This window comes from Oncorhynchus tshawytscha, unplaced genomic scaffold (assembly GCF_018296145.1).
Source record: "Oncorhynchus tshawytscha isolate Ot180627B unplaced genomic scaffold, Otsh_v2.0 Un_contig_5765_pilon_pilon, whole genome shotgun sequence".
In the NCBI taxonomy this organism is placed as follows: Eukaryota; Metazoa; Chordata; class Actinopteri; order Salmoniformes; family Salmonidae; genus Oncorhynchus; species Oncorhynchus tshawytscha.
The window spans coordinates 21,767-44,161 of record NW_024609260.1 but is presented as its reverse complement, the minus strand read 5'-3'; the positions used below and the strand labels follow the sequence as shown (position 1 = coordinate 44,161).

Below are 22,395 nucleotides of genomic sequence, written 5' to 3'. Positions count from 1 at the left end.
ATGAACCTGGAGAAGAGTCCCCTAAGCAAGCTGGTCCTGGGGCTCTGTTCACAAACACAAACACACCCTACAGAGCCCCAGGACAGCAGCACAATTAGACCCAACCAGATCATGAGAAAACAAAAAGATAATTACTTGACACATTGGAAAGAATTAACAAAATAACAGAGCAAACTAGAATGCTATTTGGCCCTACACAGAGAGTACACAGCGGCAGAATACCTGACCACTGTGACTGACCCAAAATTAAGGAAAGCTTTGACTATGTACAGACTCAGTGAGCATAGCCTTGCTATTGAGAAAGGCCGCCGTAGGCAGACATGGCTCTCAAGAGAAGACAGGCTATGTGCTCACTGCCCACAAAATGAGGTGGAAACTGAGCTGCACTTCCTAACCTCCTGCCCAATGTATGACCATATTAGAGAGACATATTTCCCTCAGATTACACAGATCCACAAAGAATTCGAAAAAACAAATCCAATTTTGAAAAACTCCCATATCTACTGGGTGAAATTCCACAGTGTGCCATCACAGCAGCAAGATTTGTGACCTGTTGCCATGAGAAAAGGGCAACCAGTGAGGAACACACACCATTGTAAATACAACCCATATCTATGCTTATTTATTTTATCTTGTGTCCTTTACCATTTGTACATTGTTAAAACACTGTATATATATATATATGACATTTGTAATGTCTTTATTGTTTTGAAACTTCTGTATGTGTGATGTTTACTGTTAATTTTTATTGTTTATTTCACTTTATATATTCACTTTATATATTATCTACCTCACTTGCTTTGGCAATGTTAACACATGTTTCCCATGCCAATAAAGCCCTTGAATTGAATTGAATTGAATTGACAGTACACACACACAAAACACGCAGACACGCACTATTTGGGAATTTGGACTGGTTTTTAACCTTTCATTTGAAGGCCTACTTGTCAAACATGCAGTAGGAAGGAATAGGCTGCTCAAAATAGTTATTCATTTGTGGAAATGTCTAAAGTAAAAAAAACACATTGCATTATGCTTTGGTCTTGATCTTTACTGATGAGTGAGCTGCCTGTAATGGTTATCAAGCACCAATAGCAATCTCTCATTAGCCTGCATTTCTTGATTGATTTGACAAACCATTCAATAGAGAGGCAGGAGGCGGGACCACAATTCAGTTCCAGCCATTACAATGAGCTTGTCCTCCTATAGCTCCTCCCACCAGCCTCCACTGACAGAAAACTAACCATACAGACACAGAACAGTGTGAATGTGATGAGCCTTGGAATATCTGTGCAGCTTCGCTCCTTCAATGGTTTCCACTCGTGTTGCTTTGGCTAACAATAAAGTTAGAAACCAATAAATGAACACCTGTACATTGAAAATCGCACAAAGTTAATATTCTGTTAACTTCTACCCAAATAATGTTGTTGACTCATCCTTTACTCGAATTTGTGGCCAAAGCATAAATTGGAGAAAAAATATGTCTAAAAAAAAATATGTCTCCATCTCAAACTTGTATCTCAAACAGACTGTTTAAAACATGCTTGCTATTTCTTCATAAGGAATGATGTCATACTCCTGAGGATGAGCTGGCCAATCAGCAGTCTACTCACATTCATATTTTTATGACCGGTATACGCCCCATTCTGTTGTTGGGGTGACACCTTTCCAACACAGAAAAGCATTTTAACATAACGCACTTATTTAGAATTTTTTGGAACTTAAACTATTTCACTCATATTTTTATAAATTATATGTAATAATTTATAGAAATCTGGAAACACTGGAGAGTTACTTTAACATACACCTGTTGTGCTTTTTTCATTCCAATACCTTACTCAAAAATATAATTTGAGTGTCTTCACGGAAGTAGACAGTTTTTTACCCAATAGCTACAGCCCATGCCTCAGAGGACCGCTGCCGACAACAAATACTTACAACTTTTGCTGCAGTAGCAGATATGAACAAGAAGGTCAAGCTTAACAGAGGTCAGATGGAGGAGAGGATTGTGGATATCTACGTCAGTGCAGACACCCTGAGAGACCAGCACCAAGAGAGAAGAGACAGCAGACACTGTTACAAATAATTGACCAACACAACACAAGTCTCTCTTATTTGTCTACAGAGCCTGAGAGCTCAGGGAAGAGACCCTTCCTAGTTGCTGCAGTGTGTCTGTGAATGCTGTGTGTTCTCCTACTGGCTGGGATCATAGGCCTGTCTGTCTACTGTGAGTATAAGGCCCTCATTACATTGACTAGACGTGATGCTGTGCCGTCTTCATCACAGGTCACCAGATTTTCTACTTTTCTATTTACATCTTGGCCTTACCTTTGGATGTGGCTTGGCAACGTGACATTCTTGCTGCGCTCAAAGTTACTGTAAACATTATAGTTATTGTTCTTACTATTTTAGCAGTTCTGATGTTATCTAATTTAGTGAGCAACTTCTCTTTTTTAGTCGTTGCAGATAATGAGGTCTTAACGAGATTCATAGTTTATGAAAACAAATGTACTGAAGAGAGAGAACAACTACAGACTGAGAGAAATGTTCTCAGTGGGAGGCTAGTAAATCTACCGCACTAAATGATCATGTCATTATCACACAGGCCCGAGCATCCCACTGACCACCAAGGTAACACACTACTGCTCTAATAACACTGACCACAGAGTAGGTCCTCCATTCCCAAATGGTGGACCAAGACTGACCACAGAGTAAGATCATAAAGAGCAGAGAGGAACAGGTAAAAGAGAGAGAATATATTTTAGTAGATGTTCTTATCCAGAATGACTTACAGGAGCAATTAGGGATAAGTGCCTTGCTCAAGGATACACTAATACATTTTTCACCTTGTCAGCTCAGGGATTCAAACCAACAACCTTTCGGTTCCTGGCCCACACACTTATCTGCTAGTCTACCTGCCACAGACATTGTATTAATTATGCATTATAAAGGTATGTATCATTTCAGCCAGTAGCTTTGAAGGTAGCGCTCACTGGCCAAAACAGGTCCCCAAAATGTGGTATCCATTTCATATGATATGGATCAGGTCCAAATGGATGGACCTCAATATATATATTTGTCTGTGTAATTCCACCTTAGATTTCCTCCTGTATATATAGTTCCTTAAACAGCAATGCAGAGAAAGTACCAGGCAGCGTTTACACAGGCAGCCCACTTCTGATTATTTTCCACTAATTGGTATTTGACCAATTAGATCAGATATTTTGCCACTTATTGAGCAAAAGATCAGAATTGGGCTGCCTGTGTAAACGTAGCCAGAGAGGCCTATTTCTCACAGAAGTAAGAAATATACCCACAGTTCTCCACTCCACCAATGTTACTGCGGGAACCTGGAAATGGGTGGACGGCACCCCACTGACCACCCCGAGGTAAAAGACTACTGCTCTAATAACACTGATCACAGTGTAAGGAGTAGGACTGATTCTCTGTGTTGTTCATACTCTAGGTTCTGAGAGGGTGACCAATCTAACTCTGTGTTGGTTCTACTGCAGGTACTGGGAGTGGAAAGCAGAATGGTGGTGGAGTGGAGATCTGTGGGTTTATTTTCTTACTTCTCATCAGCCAAATGGACATTTTAGTCATTTAGCAAACCTTTTATCCAGAGCGATTTACAGGAGTCATTAGGTTTAAGTGCCTTGCTTCAGGGCACATCAACAGATTTTTCATCTAGTCGGTCTGAGGAATTGAACCAGCGACCTTTCAGCTACTGGCCTAATGATCTTAACTGCTGGGATACATAGAGTGAAGAGTTTTATGATGATATTGTTGTTTTTCTCTGTTGGAGGGGGGGCTCTATTTTGATGAGGAATCCATGTTTGAAATATCCCTGTTTTGATTCATATCTTGAAAAAGATTTGTAAAATGTACTATGTGCCTTGACAAAGTGCATTTGTATATGTATTTTTACAAAATAGAAAATAAAATAAACTTTGATTTAAAAATATATACATTTTTAACATGCGTGTTTGGCCTCATTGAATTACCGTTCAGGCTTTCCGACTTGTTGATCTTCTACTAAAGATACTGAGGTCAGGTCTTGACACAATTAAAGTGCTTTACACAGGGTCGAAGTTGTGGGCCTTAGGGGGCCTGGCCCACCCTAACATACCTCTTTGCCTCTCCAAATAAAATATTGAAATATTGATAAATTATTTGACAGAGACCCGTGCAGACAGAAAGACGCATCAATACCAGATAAAGCATCCGAGCGTGCGAAACAGCACCCCTCTGTCTCAGTATGTGTAGACCATGTATCTGATGCTGTCTGGACAAAGAGAGTATGGCATGTCATACATGCTATTTCTGTCCAGACAGAATCAGATAGATGGGATACAAAGTGTACAAAACATTAAGGACACCTGCTCTTTCCATTACATTGACTGACCAGGTGAATCCAGGTGAAAGCTATGATTCCTTACTGATGTCACTTGTTAAATCCACTTCAATCGTGTACATGGAGGGGGAGGAGACAGGTTGAAGAAGTATTTTTAAGCCTTGAAGCAATTGAGATATACAGTGGGGCCAAAAAGTATTTAGTCAGCCACCAATTGTGCAAGTTCTCCCACTTAAAAGATGAGAGGCCTGTAATTTTCATCATAGGTACACTTCAACTATGACAGACAAAATTAGAAGAAAAAAAATCATAAAATCACATTGTAGGATTTTTGATTTTTTTGCAAATTATGGTCTTTTTTTTGCCCCACTGTATATGTATTGTGTATGTGTGCCATTCAGAGGGTGAATGTTTGTGTCAACAACTGCAACAATGCTGGGTTAAGAACTGCAACAATGCTGGGTCAAGAACTGCAGCGATGCTGGGTTGTTCGCGCTCAACCGTTTTCCATGTATATCAAGAATGGTACACCATCCAAAGGACATCCAGCCATCTTGACACAACTGTAGGAAGCATTGAAGTCAACATGGGCCAGCATATCTGTGCAACACTTTTGAACCTTGTAGAGTCCATGCCACAATGAATTGAGGCTGTTCTTAGGAGAAAAAGGGGGGTGGAACTCAATATTAGGAAGGTGTCCTTAATGTTTTGTACACTGAGTATACAGTAAGCAAGACTGTTTCGCTCTGTTTCGCTCACTCGGATGCTTTCTCCGGTGAGATAGTTTTAGCAGAGAGGACGAGGTGTAGTGAGAGCTCTCTCTTGCCAAAATCTGTCCGGAATAAACCTGATGCCTTTCTATGTGCATCATTTGTAGACCTAAACTTGTTTCCTGCCTTCCTTCCTTTGGGACAATGACTACCTTTGTTACGGTGGAGACATGAGCATCTCACCATTATACACCGATCTCTGGCTTCCCCTAGTGGGGTCACCCCCGCCCAAACATTTTGGGGAGTACATTGAGAGATTATTGTATGTGATGTTTTTGAGAAAGATCATTTTTTAAATAAAATATATTTATTGGTTTATTTTAATTTTGATAAGACATGAAAATGCAATGAATTGAAGGTTATTTGTTGATGTAAAAATCTACATTAACAGATCTTAATAAGGTTGGTTATGTTATTAGACTTGGTGTGAGGTTGAGAGAAACATCTTTGTAGCCAGTTATTCACACGTTTGCCTGATCTCTCATTGCCTCGAATGGTTCCACCTGATCTCTCATTGCCTCGAATGGTTCCACCTGATCTCTCATTGCCTCGAATGGTTCCACCTGATCTCTCATTGCCTTGAATGGTTCCACCTGATCTCTCATTGCCGCGAATGGTTCCACCTGATCTCGCCTTCCATCATTTGAGGATATGCATTTCCATTGTTAGAGCTGTCACTTGATTATCTTCTCAATATAATAGACAATCTTTGTCATGGTTCAAGATAGAAGCCGTATGAGGGTCAGCTGTTTGTTCACCCTGCACCCGCCCACAATTACTAATAACAACCCATCCACAACTTTAAAGCACTACTTAAGTCGTTTTTTGGGGTATCTATTCTTGACTATTTATATTTTTGACTACTACTTTTACTTCACTACATTCCTAAAGACAATATTGTACTTTTTACTCCATACATTTTACCTGACACCCAAAAGTACTCATACATTTTGAATGCTTAGCAGGACAGGAAAATCTTTTAATTCACACACTTTTTAAGAGAACATCCTTGGTCATCTCCACTCCACTGCAACACTGATTGACAATAAATTTCACATGCTGTTGTGCAAATGGGATAGACAACAGGTGGAAATTATAGGCAATTAGCAAGACACCCCCAATAAAGGAGTGGTTCTGCAGGTGGTGACCACAGACCACTTCTCAGTTCCTATGCTTCCTGGCTGATGTTTTGGTCACTTTTGAATGGTGCTTTCACTCTAGTGGTAGCATGAGACGGATGGCACATCAATGCGAGCTGTGTCAAGAAGGTTTGCTGTGTCTGTCAGCGTAGTGTCCAGAGCATGGAGGCGCTACCAGGAGACAGGCCAGTACATCAGGAGACGTGGAGGAGGCCGTAGGAGGGCAACAACCCAGCAGCAGGACCGCTACCTCCGCCTTTGTGCAAGGAGGAGCACTGCCAGAGCCCTGCAAAATGACCTCCAGCAGGCCACAAATGTGCATGTGTCTGCTCAAACGGTCAGAAACAGACTCCATGAGGGTGGTTTGAGGGCCCAACGTCCACAGGTGGGGGTTGTGCTTACAGCCCAACACCATGCAGGACGTTTGGCATTTGCCAGAGAACACCAAGATTGGCAAATTCGCCACTGGCGCTCTGTGCTCTTCACAGATGAAAGCAGTATTGAGTAGCTTGGATGAAAAGGTGCCCATTGTAAACGGCCAGCTCCTCAGTCTCAGTTGCTAATATATGCATATTATTATTAGTATTGGATAGAAAACACTCTAAAGTTTCCAAAACTGTCAAAATATTGTCTGTGAGTATAACAGAACTGATATTGCAGGCGAAACCCTGAGGAAAATCAAAACAGGAAGTGGCTTCTATTTTGAAAACTCCATGTTCCATAGCCTCCCTTTGCTTGATTTATAGGGATATAAACCAGATTCCTTTTCTTATCAGCTCCTCAAGGTGTCAACAGTCTTCAGACATAGTTTCAGGCTTATATTTTGAAAAATGAGCCAGAACGATAACATCGCGTCAAGTGGTCACATGAGTTTTGCTCGTGCAACAGAGTTTGGATAGGTATTGCTTTTCCTTCTCCTACTGTGAAAGACATTTGCGATTGATATATTATCGATTGTATATTTTAAAAACAACCTGAGGATTGATTATAAAAAAACTTTTGACATGTTTCTGTGGACATTATGGAAACTATTTGGAATTTTCGTCTGCGTTGTCGTGACCGCTCTTTCCTGTGGATTTCTGAACATAACATATGTTATGGGTTTCACCTGCAATATCAGTTCTGTTATACTCACAGACAATATTTTTACAGTTAATAGTTTAAACAAAAAATACATGACGAATACAGTATTCTTGCTCAATGATTTTCTTTATTCATTTTGCCACAAGCTGCAGAAGGAATATAAGTGCTTTAAAGTCTGATACACAGGTTAATACACACATCTTAATAATAACTATTTCTGGTAGTCAGGATGAGGTTTGTATGTAACATCCACAAATAAACCAATTAACGTATTACAATAGAAACTATGGTCACTCAACATTTTATTGTATTTATTTTTGTAAGAAGCGTGAGAATAAGAAGCTGAGCTGGTTGAATTACATCCTCTTTAGGGACAATGACTCTTTCTTAATTAATAATTGGCTTCTTAAACATTTTGCAATTCAGGTTACTCTTGGCTATTTTGGTGCTCTGTAGTTTGTTCACAACATCACACCAAAGTGTTGGATCATCTTCTTTCTTGAGTACTTCAGTAACGTTGAACACCTCATAGGGTGGAATCAACACCTCCTCTTCTTTTGTCCCCATTTTGGGGAAGGACTTCAGGTAAGCGCCAAAACACGTCTCTATCTCAAAGCAGGACTTGTCTCCAAATTCAGAATTGTCCTTGTTAAGAGAGCTGGAGGCAAAGTAGCCAAATCTAATAGTTTTGTTAACTTTACCCACAAACTTCATTTTGGTTCTTCTGTATGTGATGTGACAAGATAGTTTTTTTTTCAGGAGGCGAATGGTGTCAGTCAGGAGGAAATGCAGGGAGTGGAACTGGAAGGAGGTTGTGTACTCATATCTATTGGTCCGGACTGCTTGGTTGAACTCTGAGTGTATTGAAGGATGACCTGTTGTGTAAGCACAGATAGCCTTGATATGATTATGTGAAAGTTTGTCGCCAACATTGTACTCAGACTTGTACTTTCGGAATCGTTCCTTCACATTTTTTTGCACACCTTTCAGCCCACTTCCAGGCATTTTTGAAGGGCTCTTTGTTTTCATGTACAAGATATTCCTTCTGCACCTTGTTGTACATTTGTTCAGTGCAGCCGTTATACATGTCGTCAACAGAGTCAGTGACCATGTCTAAGGGTATGCTGGAATTGAGACCAGGCTGATGGAGAATAACCTTCAGAGAATACGGAGGAGAATACAGAGAAACAGTTTTATATATATTATTATTATATATTTTTTACTGTAATAATCTTGTTCTCAGATTAAAAGTAGCAAGACTATATGCTGAAAGTACCATCTTGGAGTCCACACCCAGAGTCCAAACATGGAAGACACACAGCACAGAAAAGGTTAGGATGTTGTCTCTCCCCATGACTTCAACAGCACCTGTAGTAAAACAACATGTACAGGAGACAAATACCAATCATCATAACAGTACTCAACATACAACATAGCTTTGATACTATTCACGTTTTAAAACGAATTGCAATAGCACTGTCACGCCCTGACCATAGAGAGCCCTTGATTCTCTATGATTCTCTATGGTGTTGTAGGTCAGGGTGTGACTAGGGGAAGTTCTAGTCGATTTATTTCTATGTTTCGGATTGAGAATGGTTCCCAATTAGAGGCAGCTGATTATCGTTGTCTCTAAATTGGGGATCATACTTAAGTTGTCCCTGTTCCCACCTGCATTTGTGGGATATTGATTGTGTTTGTTACGCCACGGAAGTCATGTTTCGTTGCTTGTTTATTGTTTTGTTGAGAAGTTTTCACTTAATAAAAGGATATGGAACTCAAATCACGCTGCTCCTTGGTCCGTCCATTATCAAGAGCGTGACAAGCACCATATAGAAGCGGATAGTAAACATAAACATACTGGTAATCATTATAAAAATAGCTTTGATATTATTCACTTCTAAGAATTGATAGGAGTTTTTGGAATGCCACCATTTAATAAAGCCTTTATTGTGAAGCAAAACTACTGCCAATCAAGTCTCATTCAATAATTGGCTTGCTACTTTTTTCCAATTGACTGCAGAATGACAACAGATATACGTAAACTTTATAGAGAAAGGAAGGAAACCGCTCAGGGATTTCACAAGGAGGCCAATGGTAACTTTAGAATGGTTAAAAATGTTTGTCTGTGATGGTAGAAAACTGAGAACGGATCAACAACATTGTACTCACTCCACAACACTAACCTAACTGACAGATGGAGAAGGAAGCATGTACAGAATACAATATTGCAAAACATACGACCTGTTTGCAATAAGACACTAAAGTAAAACTTAAAAAAAAAAAACATTTTAAAGAAATTAATTATATCTTGAATACAAAGCTTTATATAAGGGGAAAATCCAACACAACAAATGACTGAGTACCACTTGTCATATTTTTAAGCATGGTGATGGGTGCATCGTGTTATGGATATAATAGTCATTGACAAGGACTAGGGAGTTTTTTGGAGAATAAAGCTAAGCACAAGCCAAATCCTAGAGTAAAATCTTGCACCAGACACTGAGATAAATGTACCTTTCAGCAGGAAATAACCTAAAACACAAGGCCAAATGTACATTGGAGTTGCTTTAACAAGAATAGGAACACTGAACAATTTTCAGCAAGTTGCAACCATGAAATACAGAAATAAACACTTTTCCATGAACAAGGTCTAAATCATGTTTGATGCACTCTGTAAGTAAACATTTTTGCAGTACTGTTTAACATGATGTAAAATACTTTTGAGGCGATTTCTACAAAAACACTACTAAAGGACAGAATGGCGGTATATAATGGAGAATTTCAACCATGAGAGATCTTTTTCAATTGTAGTAGACACAATTTTGTGTATTTTACTCAGAAAATATCATTTTAGTCAGTTATCCACCTTTGGTGATTAAACCTCTCTGGGATATGCAGGACGGTAGCGTCCCAATTGGCCAACATCCAGTGAAAATGCAGAGCGCCAAATTAAAAAATAAATACTCTAAAATGTATACTTTCATGAAATCACACAAACAAGATACCAAATTAAAGCTACCCTTGTTGTGAGTCCAGCCAACGTGTCAGATTTCAAAAGGCTTTTCGGCGAAAGCAAATGATCCTATTATCTTAGGATAACACCCCAGTAAACAAAGACAGAAAAGTATATTTCAACCCTGCAGGCGCGACACAAAACGCAGAAATAAAGATATAATTAATGCCTTACCTTTGACGAGTTTCTTCTGTTGGCACTCCAATATGTCCCATAAACATCACAAATGGTCCTTTTGTTCGATTAATTCCGTCGATATATATCCAAAATGTCCATTTATTTGGCGCGTTTGATCCAGAAAAACACCGGTTCCAAGTTGCGCAACATGACTACAAAATGTCTCATAAGTTACCTGTAAGCTTTGTCCAAACATGTCAAACTACTTTCCTAATACAACTTAAGGTATTTTTAACGTAAATAATTTATCAAATTGAAGATGGGATGATCTGTGTTCAATACCGGAGGAAAACAAAGTGGAGCAAGCTTTTCAGGTCACGCGCCTCTATCAAATAGTACACATCTCTCTACCTTCGTTCTGAACAGTGTTACTTCTTCATTTCTCAAAGGATAAACCTAAAATAATTTCTAAACACTGTTGACATCCAGTGGAAGGGATAGGAACTGCATGAAAGTCGATTAGAAATCTGGATTCCCAATGAAAATCATTGAAAAGAGAGTGACCTAAAAAAAATGGTTTGTCCTCAGGGTTTCACCTGCCAAATAAGTTCTGTTATACTCACAGACATGATTCAAACAGTTTAAGAAACTTCAGAGTGTTCTCTATCCAAATCTACTAATAATATGCATATCTTAGCTTCAGGGGCTGAGTAGCAGGCCGTTTACTTTGGATACGCTTTTCATCCGGATGTGAAAATACTGCCCCTATCCCAAAGAAGTTTTAACAAGACAACAGTGAATTTTCTTGAGTGGCCTAGTTACAGTTTTGACTAAATCATCTTGAAAATCTATGTCAAGATTAGAAAATTACTGTCTAGCAATGATCAACAACCAACTTGATAGAACTTAATACATTTTTGCAAATATTATACTTTGCAAATATTGTACAATACAGGTAGGCAAATTTCTTAACTTTCCCAGAAAGCCTCACAGCTGTAATTGCTGTCAAAATTGATTCTAACATTTATTGACTCAGAGGGTTGAATACTTATCTAATGAAGATATGTGTTTTATTTTTCATTAACTTTTCACAAATGTAAAATAATTTCTTCCACTTTGATACTTCATAGTATTCTGTGTAAAACTTGGACAAAAAAATGACGTTTAAATCCATTTCATTCCCACTTTGTAAAAACACTAAATGTGGAAAAAAATAAAGGGTAATGAATACCTTCTGAAGACACTGTACAGTAGCTAGGTGAGACAGCCACATATTACAGTCAAATATAAAGGATAAAAACATTCCATTCCAGCTAAACAATGGATATATAGCATTTTTCAAAAATAAAAAAATCATAGCTATGTTAGCTACAACAATCTAGTAGTATTTAATTATTACTACTGATATAAACTCTATGGAGAAATAACATTAGCTACGTAAAACAACCTGGTGTCGTTTAGTTAGTACTACTGATATAAACTCCATAGAGAAATAATGAGTACTACTACTGACAATGCTATATATCATACCACCACTGTTGTTGTAACATATTATAAGATTGTAATGATCTGATAGTTCAATTTACCAGACTGGAGCACAATTGAGGTTGTTTTGTATTGATCAGCTTCAGGACTTGTGTTTGCAGCTTTTCTGCAAAGGTCTACTTATACCTGGTCAGACATCTGACTCATACAAGCCCACACAACCACAAACATTGTTCCAACACAGAAGTACCAGATTCTATGGTCACATGGTCACAGGCTCTCAGGTTGTGTGAGTAACTGGTAATGACGTCACTGGGTGAGTTCCAGCGATTTCTCAGTGATACGTTTTAATTTTAAAAAATTGTTGAAGAACCAACCCACTGGTTGAATCAAAATTGTTTCCACGTCATTTAAATTAAATTAGGTTGAACCAGCGTGAAATGGATGTTGAATTGACGTCTATGCCTAATGGGAAGTATCCTAATATGAATGGAATAGAAAATATTGTCTATTAGAACACTTCATAGGGGGGAATCAGCACCTCCTTCTCATGCGGCAGCTGAGAGTACCCCCCCAGTGGGGCACCAAGGTAGGTGGTGATCTCAAAACAGGAGCGAGTTCCAAGGTATTTTGCTTGTCTAAAGAGCTGTCCAAATCGCATTGTAGTATTTCAGACACCATAGAAAGCCTCTGGTTCATCGGAAGATTTGGAAATACTTCATGTTCTTGTTCAGAATTCCTAAGGCATTGGTCAGAAGGTGCAGGGAGTGGTACTTGTTGGGCCATTCACAACAGGGGTGTTGGGTTGTAGCTCTTATTTTGGGTACAAGTGACTTCGTTGAATGACTTGTAAATGTTGGATGTTCACATACACCATAGTATTCACATACACCTGGATTGCCAGGGAATAGTTTTTAGTTCAGTTCTGGTTTGTAATGTCAATGTCAATGTAAAATGCACATAAAATCAACGGTGTAATGTTTAGATTCAGTCTTGTCAGGTGACCTGTTGTGTCCTCACCTTTAGTATAATCATTGCTCCATAGTCTCCCAACTATTTCCTTTTAAGTGCTACCATGGGTATGAATATATCTTCCGTAAGGAATGTTTCATTTTTAGCCCTATCCATATACAGTTGAAGTTGGAAGTCTACATACACTTAGGTTGGACTCATTAAAATTCGTTTTTCAACTACTCCACAAATTTCTTGTTAACAAACTATAGTTTTGCAAGTCGGTTAGGACAGCTACTTTGACAAGTAATATGTCCAACAATAGTTTACAGACAGATTATTTCACTTATAATTCCCTTTACCACAATTCAAGTGGGTCAGAAGACTAAATACACTAAATTGACTGTGCCTTTAAACAGTTTGGACAATTACAGAAAATTATGTCATGGCTTTAGAAGCTTCTGATAGGCTAATTGACATCATTTGAGTCAATTGGAGGTGTACCTGTGGATGTATTTCAAGGCCTACCTTCAAACTCAGTGCCTCTTTGTTTGACATCATGGGAAAATCAAAAGAAATCAGCCAAGAATTGTGAACCTCCACAAGTCTGGTTCATCCTTGGGAGCAATTTCCAAACGCCTGAAGGTACCACCTTCATCTGTACAAACAATAGTACGCAAGTATAAACACCATGAGACTACGCAGCAGTTAAACTGCACATGGGGACAAAGATTGTACTTTTTGGAGAAATGTCCTCCTGGTCATAGAACTGTTTTGCCATATTGACCATCGTTATGTTTGGAGGAACAAGGGGAGGCTTGCAAGCCGAAGAACACATCCCAACCGTGAAGCACAGTGGTGGCAGTATCATCTTGTGAGGGTGCTTTGCTGCAGGAGGGATTGGTGCACTTCACAAAATAGATGGCATCATGAGGTAGGAAAATTATGTGGATATATTGAAGCAACATTTCAAGACATCAGTCAGGAAGTTAAAGCTTTGTCACAAATGGGTCTTCCAAATGGACAATGACCCAAAGCATACTTCCAAAGTTGTGGAAAAATGGCTTAAGGACAACAAAGTCAAGGTATTGGAGTGGCCATCACACAGCCCTGACCTCAATCCCATAGAACATTTGTGGGCAGAACTGAAAAAGTGAGTGCGAGCAAGGAGGCCTACAAACCTGATGTCACGTTCTGATCATCGTTCCTGAAAGCTCCAGTGTACCTGAATAGCTATGTGTCCATCGCTCCGCTGCCCCGCCAGAGTGCCTCCGTGGCAGAGGGGCGGTTGTGCAGGGTGTCAGGCTGGGGGTTCACCAGCTCTAGTGGGGGACAGATACCCTCCTCCCTGCGCATGGTCAAACTTCCCATCGTCTCCACAGCCAAATGCAACAGCAGTGAGTCTTTCAATGGGAACATCACATCCAACATGATCTGTGCAGGCTACAGCGCTGGCAGACAGGACCCGTGTAAGGGAGATTCTGGGGGCCCACTGGTGTGTGAAGGTCGGATCTATGGTGTGGTTTCCTGGGGGATGGGCTGTGCCGATGCCAAGTACCCAGGAGTCTACACTGCTGTGTCAAAGTATCGCAGGTGGATAGACCGGATCATGTTCAGCTACTACGGACGCTGCAGCAAGTATTAGAATCAAGTGTTCCTGTCTCTGTGTTTTCACCAGATAGGACTGTTTAGGTTTTCACTTTTCTTGTTTTGTTTAGTCTGTTCATGTATAGTCGTCTTTATTAAAAACATGAATAACCACCACGCTGCATTTTGGTCCGCCTCTCTTTCACCAGAAGAAAACCGTTACACCTGACTCAGTTACACCAGCTCTGTCAGGAGGAATGGGCCAAAATTCACTCATCTTATTGTGGGAAGTTTGTGAAAGGCTACCTGAAACATTTGACCCAAGTTAAACATAAAAGGCAATGCTACCAAATACTAATTGAGTGTATGTAATCTTCTGACCCACTGGGAATGTGATGAAAGAAATAAAAGCTGAAATAAATCTTTCTTTCTACTATTATTCTGACATTTCACATTCTTAAAATAAAGTTCTGATCCTAACTGACCTAAGACAAGGAATTTTTACTTGGATTAAATGTCAGGAATTGTGAAAAACTGAGTTTAAATGTTTTTGGCTAAGGTGTATGTAAACTTCAACTGTAGGTAATTTCCCATGAGTGTAAGTGGCTAATGTTATAAAATGTTTTTTAATATTTCATAAAATATTTCACATTTGGGTAAATCAAATCAAATCAAATGTATTTATATAGCCCTTCGTACATCAGCTGATATCTCAAAGTGCTGTACAGAAACCTAGCCTAAAACCCCAAACAGCAAGCAATGCAGGTGTAGAAGCACGGTGGCTAGGAAAAACTCCCTAGAAAGGCCAAAACCTAGGAAGAAACCTAGAGAGGAACCAGGCTATGTGGGGTGGCCAGTCCTCTTCTGGCTGTGCCAGGTGGAGATTATAACAGAACATGGCCAAGAAGTTCAAATGTTCATAAATGACCAGCATGGTCAAATAATAATAAGGCAGAACAGTTGAAACTGGAGCAGCAGCACGGTCAGATGGACTGGGGACAGCAAGGAGTCATCAAGTCAGGTAGTCCTGGGGCATGGTCCTAGGGCTCAGGTCAGTTGAAACTGGAGCAGCAGCACGGCCAGGTGGACTGGGGACAGCAAGGAGTCATCATGTCAGGTAATCCTGGGGCATGGTCCTAGGGCTCAGGTCCTCCAAGAGAGAGAAAGAAAGAGAGGAGAGAATTAGAGAACGCACACTTAGATTCACACAGGACACCGAATAGGACAGTAGAAGTACTCCAGATATAACAAACTGACCCTAGCCCCCCGACACATAAACTACTGCAGCATAAATACTGGAGGCTGAGACAGGAGGGGTCAGGAGACACTGTGGACCCATCCGAGGACTCCCCCGGACAGGGCCAAACAGGAAGGATATAACCCCACCCACTTTGCCAAAGCACAGCCCCCACACCACTAGAGGGATATCTTCAACCACCAACTTACCATCCTGAGACAGGGCCGAGTATAGCCCACAAAGATCTCCGCCATGGCACAACCCAAGGGGGGGCGCCAACCCAGACAGGATGACCACATCAGTGAATCAACCCACTCAGGTGACGCATGAGAGAGCCCCCCAGTAAGCCAGTGACTCAGCCCCTGTAATAGGGTTAAAGGCAGAGAATCCCAGTGGAAAGAGGGGAACCGGCCAGGCAGAGACAGCAAGGGCGGTTCGTTGCTCCAGAGCCTTTCCGTTCACCTTCCCACTCCTGGGCCAGACTACACTCACTCATATGACCCACTGAAGAGATGAGTCTTCAGTAAAGACTTAAAGGTTGAGACCGAGTTTGCGTCTCTGACATGGGTAGGCAGACTGTTCCATAAAAATGGAGCTCTATAGGAGAAAGCCCTGCCTCCAGCTGTTTGCTTAGAAATTCTAGGGACAATTAGGAGGCCTGCGTCTTGTGACCGTAGCGTACGTGTAGGTATGTACGGCAGGACCAAATCAGAGAGATAGGTAGGAGCAAGCCCATGTAATGCTTTGTAGGTTAGCAGTAAAACCTTGAAATCAGCCCAGCCCTTGCTTTTTGGTTCTAGTCAGGATTCTAGCAGCCGTATTTAGCACCAACTGAAGTTTATTTAGTGCTTTATCCGGGTAGCCGGAAAGTAGAGCATTGCAGTAGTCTAACCTAGAAGTGACAAAAGCATGGATTAATTTTTCTGCATCATTTTTGGACAGAAAGTTTCTGATTTTTGCAATGTTACGTAGATGGAAAAAAGCTGTCCTTGAAATGGTCTTGATATGTTCTTCAAAAGAGAGATCAGGGTCCAGAGTAACGCCGAGGTCCTTCACAGTTTTATTTGAGACGACTGTACAACCATTAAGATTAATTGTCAGATTCAACAGAAGATCTCTTTGTTTCTTTGGACCTAGAACAAGCATCTCTGTTTTGTCCGAGTTTAAAAGTAGAACGTTTGCAGCCATCCACTTCCTTATGTCTGAAACACATGCTTCTAGCAAGGGCAATTTTGGGGCTTCACCATGTTTCATTGAAATGTACAGCTGTGTGTCATCCGCATAGCAGTGAAAGTTAACATTATGTTTTCGAATAACATCCCCAGGAGGTAAAATATATTGTGAAAACAATAGTGGTCTTAAAACGGAACCTTGAGGAACACCGAAATTTACAGTTGATTTGTCAGAGGACAAACCATTCACAGAGACAAACTGATATCTTTCCGACAGATAAGATCTAAACCAGGCCAGAACTTGTCCGTGTCGACCAATTTGGGTTTCCAATCTCTCCAAAAGAATGTGGTGATCGATGGTATCAAAAGCAGCACTAAGGTCTAGGAGCACGAGGACAGATGCAGAGCCTTGGTCCGATGCCATTAAAATGTCATTTACCACCTTCACAAGTGCCGTCTCAGTGCTATGATGGGGTCTAAAACCAGACTGAAGCATTTCGTATACATTGTTTGTCTTCAGGAAGGCAGTAAGTTGCTGCGCAATTTTGAGAGGAATGGAAGATTCGATATAGGCGATAGTTTTTTATATTTTCTGGATCAAGGTTTGGCTTTTTCAAGAGAGGCTTTATTACTGCCACTTTTAGTGAGTTTGGTACACATCCGGTGGATAGAGAGCCGTTTATTATGTTCAACATTGGAGGGCCAAGCACAGGAAGCAGCTCTTTCAGCAGTTTAGTTGGAATAGGGTCCAGTATGCAGCTTGAAGGTTTAGAGGCCATGATTATTTTCATCATTGTGTCAAGAGATATATTACTAAAACACTTGAGCGTCTCTCTTGATCCTAGGTCCTGGGAGAGTTGTGCAGACTCAGGACAACTGAGCTTTGAAGGAATACGCAGATTTAAAGAGGAGTCCGTAATTTGCTTTCTGATAATCATAATATTTTCCTCAAAGAAGTTCATGAATTTATCACTGCTAAAGTGAAAGTCATCCTCTCTTGGGGAATGCTGCTTTTTAGTTAGCTTTGCGACAGTATTAAAAAAGGAATTTCGGATTGTTCTTATTTTCCTCAATTAAGTTAGAAAAATAGGATGATCGAGCAGCAGTAAGGGCTCTTCGGTACTGCACGGTACTGTCTTTCCAAGCTAGTCGGAAGACTTCCAGTTTGGTGTGGCGCCATTTCCGTTCCAATTTTCAGGAAGCTTGCTTCAGAGCTCGGGTATTTTCTGTGTACCAGGGAGCTAGTTTCTTATGAGAAATGTTTTTAGTTTTTAGGGGTGCAACTGCATCTAGGGTATTGCGCAAGGTTAAATTGAGTTCCTCAGTTAGGTGGTTAACTGATTTTTGTCCAAATCAAATCAAATTTTATTTGTCACATACACATGGTTAGCAGATGTTAATGCGAGTGTAGCGAAATGCTTGTGCTTCTAGTTCCGACAATGCAGTAATAACCAACAAGTAATCTAACTAACAATTCCAAAACTACTGTCTTATACACAGTGTAAGGGGATAAAGAATATGTACATAAGGATATATGAATGAGTGATGGTACAGAGCAGCATAGGCAAGATACAGTAGATGATATCGAGTACAGTATATACATATGAGATGAGTATGTAAACAAAGTGGCATAGTTAAAGTGGCTAGTGATACATGTATTACATAAGGATATATGAATGAGTGATGGTACAGAGCAGCATAGGCAAGATACAGTAGATGGTGTCGAGTACAGTATATACATATGAGATGAGTATGTAAACAAAGTGGCATAGTTAAAGTGGCTAGTGATACATGTATTACATAAGGATATATGAATGAGTGATGGTACAGAGCAGCATAGGCAAGATACAGTAGATGGTGTCGAGTACAGTATATACATATGAGATGAGTATGTAAACAAAGTGGCATAGTTAAAGTGGCTAGTGATACATGTATTACATAAGGATATATGAATGAGTGATGGTACAGAGCAGCATAGGCAAGATACAGTAGATGGTATCGAGTACAGTATATACATATGAGATGAGTATGTAAACAAAGTGGCATAGTTAAAGTGGCTAGTGATACATGTATTACATAAGGATATATGAATGAGTGATGGTACAGAGCAGCATAGGCAAGATACAGTAGATGGTGTCGAGTACAGTATATACATATGAGATGAGTATGTAAACAAAGTGGCATAGTTAAAGTGGCTAGTGATACATGTATTACATAAGGATACAGTCGATGATATAGAGTACAGTATATACGTATGCATATGAGATGAATAATGTAGGGTAAGTAACATTATATAAGGTAGCATTGTTTAAATTGGCTAGTGATATATTTACATCATTTCCCATCAATTCCCATTATTAAAGTGGCTGGAGTTGAGTCAGTGTCAGTGTGTTGGCAGCAGCCACTCAATGTTAGTGGTGGCTGTTTAACAGTCTGATGGCCTTGAGATAGAAGCTGTTTTTCAGTCTCTCGGTCCCAGCTTTGATGCACCTGTACTGACCTCGCCTTCTGGATGATAGCGGGGTGAACAGGCAGTGGCTCGGGTGGTTGATGTCCTTGATGATCTTTATGGCCTTCCTGTAACATCGGGTGGTGTAGGTGTCCTGGAGGGCAGGTAGTTTGCCCCCGGTGATGCGTTGTGCAGAACTCACTACCCTCTGGAGAGCCTTACGGTTGAGGGCGGAGCAGTTGCCGTACCAGGCGGTGATACAGCCCGCCAGGATGCTCTCGATTGTGCATCTGTAGAAGTTTGTGAGTGCTTTTGGTGACAAGCCAAACTTCTTCAGCCTCCTGAGGTTGAAGAGGCGCTGCTGCGCCTTCTTCACGATGCTGTCTGTGTGAGTGGACCAATTCAGTTTGTCTGTGATGTGTATGCCGAGGAACTTAAAACTTGCTACCCTCTCCACTACTGTTCCATCGATGTGGATAGGGGGGTGTTCCCTCTGCTGTTTCCTGAAGTCCACAATCATCTCCTTAGTTTTGTTGACGTTGAGTGTGAGGTTATTTTCCTGACACCACACTCCGAGGCCCTCACCTCCTCCCTGTAGGCCGTCTCGTCGTTATTGGTAATCAAGCCTACCACTGTTGTGTCGTCCGCAAACTTGATGATTGAGTTGGAGGCGTGCGTGGCCACGCAGTCATGGGTGAACAGGGAGTACAGGAGAGGGCTCAGAACACACCATTGTGGGGCCCCAGTGTTGAGGATCAGCGGGGAGGAGATGTTGTTGCCTACCCTCACCACCTGGGGGCGGCCCGTCAGGAAGTCCAGTACCCAGTTGCACAGGGCGGGGTCGAGACCCAGGGTCTCGAGCTTGATGACGAGCTTGGAGGGTACTATGGTGTTGAATGCCGAGCTGTAGTCGATGAACAGCATTCTCACATAGGTATTCCTCTTGTCCAGATGGGTTAGGGCAGTGTGCAGTGTGGTTGAGATTGCATCGTCTGTGGACCTATTTGGGCGGTAAGCAAATTGGAGTGGGTCTAGGGTGTCAGGTAGGGTGGAGGTGATATGGTCCTTGACTAGTCTCTCAAAGCACTTCATGATGACGGAAGTGAGTGCTACGGGGCGGTAGTCGTTTAGCTCAGTTACCTTAGCTTTCTTGGGAACAGGAACAATGGTGGCCCTCTTGAAGCATGTGGGAACAGCAGACTGGTATAGGGATTGATTGAATATGTCCGTAAACACACCGGCCAGCTGGTCTGCGCATGCTCTGAGGGCGCGGCTGGGGAAGCCGTCTGGGCCTGCAGCCTTGCGAGGGTTAACACGTTTAAATGTCTTACTCACCTCGGCTGCAGTGAAGGAGAGACCGCATGTTTTCGTTGCAGGCCGTGTCAGTGGCACTGTATTGTCCTCAAAGCGGGCAAAAAGTTATTTAGTCTGCCTGGGAGCAAGACATCCTGGTCCGTGACTGGGCTGGATTTCTTCCTGTAGTCCGTGATTGACTGTAGACCCTGCCACATGCCTCTTGTGTCTGAGCCGTTGAATTGAGATTCTACTTTGTCTCTGTACTGACGCTTAGCTTTTCTGATAGCCTTGCGGAGGGAATAGCTGCACTGTTTGTATTCGGTCATGTTACCAGACACCTTGCCCTGATTAAAAGCAGTGGTTCGCGCTTTCAGTTTCACACGAATGCTGCCATCAATCCACGGTTTCTGGTTAGGGAATTTTTTAATCGTTGCCATGGGAACGACATCTTCAACGCACGTTCTAATGAACTCGCACACCGAATCAGCGTATTCGTCAATATTGTTATCTGACGCAATACGAAACATCTCCCAGTCCACGTGATGGAAGCAGTCTTGGAGTGTGGAGTCAGCTTGGTCGGACCAGCGTTGGACAGACCTCAGCGTGGAAGCCTCTTGTTTTAGTTTCTGTCTGTAGGCAGGGATCAACAAAATGGAGTCGTGGTCAGCTTTTCCGAAAGGGGGGCGGGGCAGGGCCTTATATGCGTCGCGGAAGTTAGAGTAACAATGATCCAAGGTCTTTCCACCCCTGGTTGCGCAATCGATATGCTGATAAAATTTAGGGAGTCTTGTTTTCAGATTAGCCTTGTTAAAATCCCCAGCTACAATGAATGCAGCCTCCGGATAAATGGTTTCCAGTTTGCAGAGAGTTAAATAAAGTTCGTTCAGAGCCATCGATGTGTCTGCTTGGAGGGGATATATACGGCTGTGATTATAATCGAAGAGAATTCTCTTGGTAGATAATGCGGTCTACATTTGATTGTGAGGAATTCTAACATCACACCATGTCACGTTAGCCATAAGGCATACGCCCCCGCCCCTCTTCTTACCAGAAAGATGTTTGTTTCTGTCGGCGTGATGCGTGGAGAAACACGTTGGCTGCATCGCCTCGGATAGCGTCTCTCCAGTGAGCCATGTTTCCGTGAAGCAAAGAACGTTACAGTCTCTGATGTCCCTCTGGAATGCTACCCTTGCTCGGATTTCATCAACCTTGTTGTCAAGAGACTGGACATTGGCAAGAAGAATGCTAGGGAGTGGTGCACGGTGTGCCCGTCTCCGGAGTCTGACCAGAAGACCGCCTCGTTTCCCTCTTTTTCGGAGTCGTTTTTTTTGGGTCGCTGCATGGAATCCACTCTGTTGTCCTGTTTGTAAGGCAGAACACAGGATCCGCGTCGCGAAAAGTCTGTGTACTTTTCCACGTGAATATTAAAGTCAACAAAGATTAGAATATTATCTGCTATGACTACAAGGTCCGATAGGAATTCAGGGAACTCAGTGAGGAACGCTGTATATGGCCCAGGAGGCCTGTAAACAGTAGCTATAAAAAGTGATTGAGTAGGCTGCATAGATTTCATGACTAGAAGCTCAAAAGACAAAAACGTCATTTTTGTTTTTGTAAATTGAAATTTGCTATCGTAAATGTTAGCAACACCTCCGCCTTTGCGGGATGCATGGGGGATATGGTCACTAGTGTAGCCAGGAGGTGAGGCCTCATTTAACACAGTAAATTCATCAGGCTTAAGC

General features: G+C 41.4%; 1 protein-coding gene and 1 pseudogene across 1 annotated transcript; one reads left to right on the top strand and one right to left on the bottom strand.

Annotated features, from left to right (window-relative positions):
- Positions 1–7,504: 7,504 nt before the first annotated feature.
- On the bottom strand, positions 7,505–8,700 carry LOC112237202 (annotated as a pseudogene).
- Positions 8,701–14,110: 5,410 nt separating this feature from the next.
- On the top strand, positions 14,111–14,557 carry LOC121844499 (trypsin-3-like; the record flags this gene model as incomplete). The annotated part of the gene is made up of 1 exon (XM_042314659.1): positions 14,111–14,557. A coding segment is annotated over one exon (447 nt), but the record flags the coding sequence as incomplete, so codon positions are not given.
- Positions 14,558–22,395: the final 7,838 nt, after the last annotated feature.